At 48.0% G+C, this 7,186-nt stretch overlaps 1 protein-coding gene across 2 annotated transcripts in view; it reads right to left on the reverse strand.

Moving 5' to 3' along the window:
* Positions 1 to 6,349, reverse strand: part of PPP4R3A (protein phosphatase 4 regulatory subunit 3A) — an 80,969-nt gene extending 74,620 nt beyond the window's left edge. Inside the window, exons 1-3 of one of the 2 annotated variants that reach the window (XR_013216644.1) lie at positions 5,609 to 6,312; positions 4,382 to 4,437; positions 257 to 355 (exon numbers count right to left, since the gene is read on the reverse strand). Coding sequence is in view for 1 of the 2 variants with exons in the window: in XM_077267794.1 (XP_077123909.1) it covers positions 257 to 355; positions 4,382 to 4,437; positions 5,609 to 5,750 (297 nt within the window). In the remaining variant the exon portion in view is untranslated. Of the gene's footprint in view, positions 1 to 256; positions 356 to 4,381; positions 4,438 to 5,608 lie in introns of both variants that reach the window. The other variant, XM_077267794.1, reaches the window with a different exon arrangement.
* Between the last annotated feature and the right edge of the window lie 837 nt (positions 6,350 to 7,186).

Consider the following 7,186-nt stretch of genomic DNA (forward strand, 5'->3'; position numbering starts at 1 on the left):
TAGACCAGGTCATAAGCTGTAGGAATAATGCACACTACTGCTGCTGGGCTTCCTGTGATCGCACAGATGAGACTTAGTGCTGCAAGTTACTAAGATAAATAACATTCAACATAAAAAGGAGAGAAAAACGTTAACCGCACACACACCAAATTATTAGGAGAGAATATATGGAGATGTCACCAATCTTGTATTATCTGCACAAAGGTAAAAAAAAAAAAAAATATATGAGCTCTATGCGCAAACACTCATTACGTACCTGACATATTTTCTCCCAAATCTCATCACAGCCAGCCTTTTCTTGAAAACTCAATGCCAAGTCATAGTTTTCAGCCTCCGACCAAACAATCAACGTGTCCTACAATATACAAAAGAACAATTAAATTAACAGAAAAAGATTAACCCCATATCTGCAGGTTAACAGTGTTAATCCTGGTGACAGGTTCCCTTTAATTTATATTTAAGGGGGCAAACACTTTTTCACACAACTGTGTTAGGAAATTTCAGGTAGAAGTGATCTTATATCATTGCAAGGCTGTAAGGATTTTCCAATCCTCCATAAGTAGCAGTTTAATTTCTCATTATACTATAATCTTATAGAGCAGGATTTGTAAGATACAATCGGCTTCGATTAAAAGTGCATCTAGGTCTGTAATATGAACAGAGACTCCGTTTGCCGCCATACCTCATCCATCCATGAATGAATCCCATCCGCTTTGATGGTGCCATTATATTAGTCGAAAAACCAGCTCTGCACATTCAGTATCTTTATCAGCACCAAAGAAAATACACAATGAGGAAGAGGAAGAAGAGGAATGTAGTAGAGAGAAGACATTGGATCAAGTGGTCATGCAGATGTCAGTGGATCTTGCTCCGATCATGAATTGTAAGTCTCCCGACAGGAGCATCGCAGCTTCATATGTTTCTATGAGGTTATCACACTCGGTTTGGGGGAACCATTGCCAGTCTATAGGTACCTTCACACTAAACGACTTTGCAACGATAACGATAGCGATCCGTGACGTTGCAGCGTCCTGGATAGCGATATCTTTGTGTTTGACACGCAGCAGCGATCTGGATCCTGCTGTGATATCGCTGGTCGTTGCTGAAAGTCCAGAACTTTATTTGGTCGTCAGATCGGCGTGTATCGTCGTGTTTGACAGCAAAAGCAACGATGCCAGCAATGTTTTACAATGGTAACCAGGGTAAATATCGGGTTACTAAGCGCAGGGCCGCGCTTAGTAACCCGATATTTACCCTGGTTACCATTGTAAATGTAAAAAAAAAAACAGTACATAATCACCTTCTGATGTCCGTCAGGTCCCTGGCCATCTGCTTCCCGCACTGACTGTGAGCGCCGGCCGGCCGTAAAGCACAGCACAGCGGTGACGTCACCGCTGTGATCTGCTTTTACTTTACGGCCGGCCGGAGCTCACAGTCAGTGCGGGAAGCAGACGGCCAGGAACCTGACGGACATCAGAAGGTGAGTATGTACTGTTTTTTTTTTTTTTTACATTTAAGATGGTAACCAGGGTAAACATCGGGTTACTAAGCGCGGCCCTGCGCTTAGTAACCCGATGTTTACCCTGGTTACCCGGGGACTTCGGCATCGTTGGTCGCTGGAGAGCTGTCTGTGTGACAGCTCTCCAGTGACCACACAGCGACGCTGCAGCGATCGGCATCGTTGTCGATATCGCTGCAGCGTCGCTTAATGTGACGGTACCTTATGCATTGCAGTCCAAGATCAGACATAGATCCACTGATGTCTGAATGAGCCCTAACTCTGAGAGCAATACACTGTTTAAACTGTTAGAAACAGAAAATTACTCTGGGGTATGGGCATCAAGAGAAGGAGAAAATGACTGTGTGGTATGGGCAACCTGAGAAGCCTGTCTTCTGAAAAAGCTTCCTACACATGAAGAGTTATGAACAGGGGCAGCCTATTTCCTGCGACCCACACTAATCACTGAATCAGAGACAAGGGAACTAACTAGGAAAGCAGCAAAGGAATCCAAAGATAACAAATCGGTATACCACTGGTTTGTCACTTCTGAGGCCATGTGCACACGTTCAGTATTTTTCGTGTTTTTTTCGCGAAAAAAACGCTTACATATGCCTCCTATTATTTACAGTGTATTCCGCATTTCTTGTGCAAATGTTGCATTTTTTTCCATGAAAAAATCGCATCGCGGAAAAAAAAAGCAACATATTCATTAAATTTGAGGAATTGCGGGGATTCCGCACAACTAGGAATGCATTGATTTGCTTACTTTCCGCATGTGGCTGTGCCCACCATGCAGGAAGTAAGCAGATCATGTGCGGTTGGTACCCAGGGTGGAGGAGAGGAGACTCTCCTCCACGGACTGGGCACCATATAATTGGTAAAAAAAAAAAAAAAAAAGAGTTAAAATAAAAAAATAGTCATATACCGTATTTTTCTGACCATAAGACGCACTTTTTTTCCTCCAAATTTGGGAGGAAAGTGTGGGTGCGTCTTATGGTAGGGATGTAGCCAGTGGGGAGGGGGGCAGGAGCGAGTGGGATCGCACTGTTATCCCACTTCAGGAGGCAGAAAAATGTCCCCACTGCCGGAATCAGCTGCTGGGGAAACCAGGTGATCCCGATGATTAAGTGCAGTGAATATTCATTAGCTACTCCCCGCCCACCTATCAGCTGAGCGGTGAGCAGGAGCAGCAAATGAATACTGCACTTAAGCAGGGACACACATGGCTTCCTCAGCGCTGATTGCTGCAGCAGCTGGGGAGATCTGTGTGTCCGGGAGAGGAGGAGGCAGCAGCAGCAGGGTCCGGGGAGAGGAGATCGCTGGTACCTGCCTGGGCTGGAGCTGAGTGCTGGGCAGTGTGCATAAGGAGAACCTGTGATGATGTCAGAAGTGGGCGGGCTGGAGCATCACATGTCAGCACAGAGCCCTCCTTCTTCTTGACATCATCACAGGTCCTTCAGACTCCAACACTAGAATCTGCTGGCTTCCATTACCTGTGCTGTGGAAAGGCAACAAGAGGGAGGGCTCTGTGTGTGCAGTCATGGGATGCTTTTACCTCACCACAGTGTGGCTGGCTGCCACAATTAAGAGGTTAGTCTTTCCAAGACACAATAAAGCACTCTGCCACTCCTTTAGTGAACTATAACTCCCAGCATGTCATAGGATCTGCAGGACATGCTGGGAGTTATAGTTCTCCCATGGGATTTTAAAGCAGCACTCCAGTGTTATTTTGCAGTGCTGGAGTGGTGCTTTCAATATAAGCCCTGTGCCCCCATTCTTATACTCACCCTCCAGCATCTTCATATAGTACTTCACAGACACCACACTGGTCCCGCAGCTTCCAACATAATAACATACTATTATATATAATAACACCACATATAATAGTATGTTATTAAATATTTTACCACATTTTTTTGCTTCAAATATTTTTTTCCCTATTTTCCACCTCTAAAACCTGGGTGCGCCTTATAGTCCGGTGCGTCTTATAGTCCGAAAAATACGGTACTCACCCTCTGAAGGCCCCGGAGTCTTCCCGCCTCTCATCAGTGCACGCTGCCGCTTCCGTTCCTATAGATGGTGTGTGTGAAGGACCTGCGATGACGTTGCGGTCTTGTGATTGGTCGCGTGACAGCGCATGTGACCGCGACGTCATCGAAGGTCCTGCACACACACACACCATCTATAGGAACAGACGCCGCTGAGGAGATCGGCTGTCTGCAGGTGAGTATAACCATTTTTTTTAATTATTTTTAAACATTCTATCTTTTACTATTGATGCTGCATAGGCAGCATCTATAGTAAAAAGTTGGTCACACTTGTCAAACACTATGTTTGACAAGTGTGACCAACCTGTCAGTCAGTTTTCCAAGCGATGCTACAGATCGCTTGGAAAACTTTAGCATTCTGCAAGCTAATTTCGCTTGCAAAATGCTAAAAAAAAAAAAGCGAAAAAAACCGGGAAAAAAACGCAAAAAAAAAAAAATGCGGATTTCTTGCAGAAAATTTCCGGTTTTCTTCAGGAAATTTCTGCAAGAAATCCTGACGTGTGCACATACCCTGACAAGGAGTGGGACAGTGATCAGTTGTGCACTTCAGCTCCACCATTTAAGAGATCAGAGGGGTCCCCAGACTCAGAGAGTTATCGGTCATAACTTTTGACAAGTAACCTTCACAGATTTTTTTCCCCAAAAGTTAATCCTTTTTAGCTTTTCAGAATCCTGTCTGGGACATATTCAGTAGAAAAATATACCACCAAATCACAATACAGCATTTTAGAAGTGGGGAACTTTATAGATTATGATTATACAAGGCAGCTTCTTTGCATGCAATCTGGCAATTCACATTGTGCCACATATAAGCAGATATTTCGGTATTTACCTGCTGTTTCTGGTAAGCAGTGTTTGGGTTAATTTTGGATTCCAAAAGTAACGAGCCTAAAAATCAAGAAAAAAAAAAATGAATAAATCCAACGTGGCTGCAGTTATCTAGATAACATAATCACACATCTGCCTAATGTCTCTTTATAACTGAATGGCATTGATTATGAATAATAAAGAAAATAAACAGACTTTGCTTTTACTTCAATTTTGGTGGCACCAGAGAACACTATGTGGTAGACAAGGGCGGATATGACTGCTCTGGGCAGAATATTGCCTTATTCACAATCTGCACTTATTTTCTATGTGCATTTGGATGAAACAGAAGAAAAACTTTCACGCATATTGATCGTTGGATTCAGGATCATGTTTAGTTTTCATAACAAGGACCAACAGCCAAGAACAGGAGGATGTCAAGAATGTCGAGGTTTGCTCCAAGCAAAATCAGATTTTTTGGGGGTTTCGTGTTTTCTGTAAACCACCTATAGAGACTGGTAATAAAGGAGAATCCTCTGTCCGTACATATATAGGCACTGCCAAACTCTTCTCTCCTCACTGGCGCAGTCTGCTCACTTTCCAGATAAATCCTTAGAAATAATAGTTACGATTACCTGAGCTAAATGTGCATGCCTCAAAAAACTGAGAGTTTTGGCGCAAAGGAGAAGTAAAATAGTTGTTCATGGCAACCAATGAGAATCTGCATCTCAAATGGAAAATGAACACATGACCTATCTGGTTGCCAATGGCAACTACTTCCCTTTTCTGTGCAGCAGGGGGGTTGGGGACTCTGCACACCATTACCTAGGGGAGGGGGCGTTTCAGCGTGCCACCACCATTACCTGGAGGGGGTCTCAGCGCGCCGCCGCCATTAACCAGGGGGTCTCAGCGCGCCGCCGCCATTAACCAGGGGGTCTCAGCGCGCCGCCGCCATTAACCAGGGGGTCTCAGCGCGCCGCCGCCATTAACTAAGGGGTCTCAGCGCACCTCCGCCATTAACCAGGGGGTGTCATAGTGCCGCCATTAACCCGGGGGTCTCAGCGCGCCTCCGCCATTAACCAGGGGGTCTCAGCGTGCCGCCATTAACCCGTCGGTCTCAGCGCGCCTCCGCCATTAACCAGGGGGTGTCAGAGTGCCGCCATTAACCCGGGGGTCTCAGCGCACAATCACCATTAACCAGGGGGTCTCCACGCAGTCACCCACCTCCCCTCCGCCTGTGGCCGCCACTCACCGTCGCTCTCAGCTCGCACCAGCAGGGACATGCCCTTCAGCCGGTCCACGTAACCGGAGGACACATGACCGGTGCCCCGGTCGTCCCACTGTCGGTCCTCGTTCAGGGTGTAGACCTTCACCCGCCGCCGGGTGTCCGTCATCCTGGCGGCTCTCTGCTCCGGGAGACCCGGTCCCCGGGCTGTCGTGACTCCCGAACCCCGGTCAGCAGCGCCCGCTCTCCGGGCTTTCCTAGAACGTATAGACCGGAACACAGGCCTCAATCTCCGGGCTTTCCTGAAGGCCGCAGTCCGGCTGCTCTGTCGCGCTGCTCCGGGTCTGTGGGCTCTTCTCGCGCCCGCCAGGCCCAATCCCCGAACCTTCCTGACACCCGTAGCGGCTTCTTTTTCCACCGCTCTCCGTAGCCCGGTGCACGGGCTTTCCGTGTCTTCCAGTCACCCCTGTAGGCCTCAGGTTGCCGGTGAGTCGTGACGCCGCCGAGCGCTGATCCAGTCAGACCGGCTCCTGTTCTCTTCAGTGGAGATGAGGTAGGTAGGCCGGAGCCTGGAGGCTCGCTCTGCACTAATGGCGGAAAGATGGGAAGTGGAGCCCGGGCTAGTCCTCAGTGTCCAGACCGCTGCTCTACTCTCACTCCCGGTGTCCCCGCCCCTCTGCCCGCCGTGCCTGGCCCAATGTGTCCGTCACAGCGCAGCCGCCATATTCCTCGTCCCCTCCCTCTGCGCGCTCTCACCTACCTACCCTCGCTGTCTGGATAGGAAGAGCGCCCCAATATCCCCCGTCATCTATCGTACTCGTGGTCACTGGTATAGTCACAACAGCATTAAGGAAAGAACACCAATATGGAGGTTATAGATCACATCATCTCAGAAATCATCTCACAGGGGTCAGTGACCAAATCCAAAAATCACCTCACAGGGGTCAGTGACCGAATCCAGAAATCGCCTCACAGGGGTCAGTGATCGAATCCAGATATCACCTGAGAGGGATCAGTGACCAAATCCAAAAATCACCTCACAGGGGTCAGTGACCGAATCCAGAAATCACCTCACAGGGGTCAGTGACCGAATCCAGGAATCGCCTCACAGGGGTCAGTGATCGAATCCAGATATCACCTGAGAGAGATCAGTGACCGAATCCAAAAATCACCTCACAGGGGTCAGTGACCGAATCCAGAAATCGCCTCACAGGGGTCAGTGACCGAATCCAGAAATCGCCTCACAGGGGTCAGTGATCGAATCCAGATATCACCTGAGAGGGATCAGTGACCGAATCCAAAAATCACCTCACAGGGGTCAGTGACCGAATCCAGAAATCACCTCACAGGGGTCAGTGACCGAATCCAGAAATCACCTCACAGGGGTCAGTGACCGAATCCAGGAATCGCCTCACAGGGGTCAGTGATCGAATCCAGATATCACCTGAGAGGGATCAGTGACCGAATTCAAAAATCACCTTAGAGGGATCAGTGACCGAATCCATAAATCACTTCACAGGGGTCTGACCGAATCCAGAAATCACCTCACGGGGGTCAGTGACCAAACCCAGAAATCACCTCACAGGTGTCTGTGACCGAATCCAA

Source organism: Ranitomeya variabilis, chromosome 1, assembly GCF_051348905.1.
Source record: "Ranitomeya variabilis isolate aRanVar5 chromosome 1, aRanVar5.hap1, whole genome shotgun sequence".
Lineage (NCBI taxonomy): Eukaryota > Metazoa > Chordata > Amphibia > Anura > Dendrobatidae > Ranitomeya > Ranitomeya variabilis.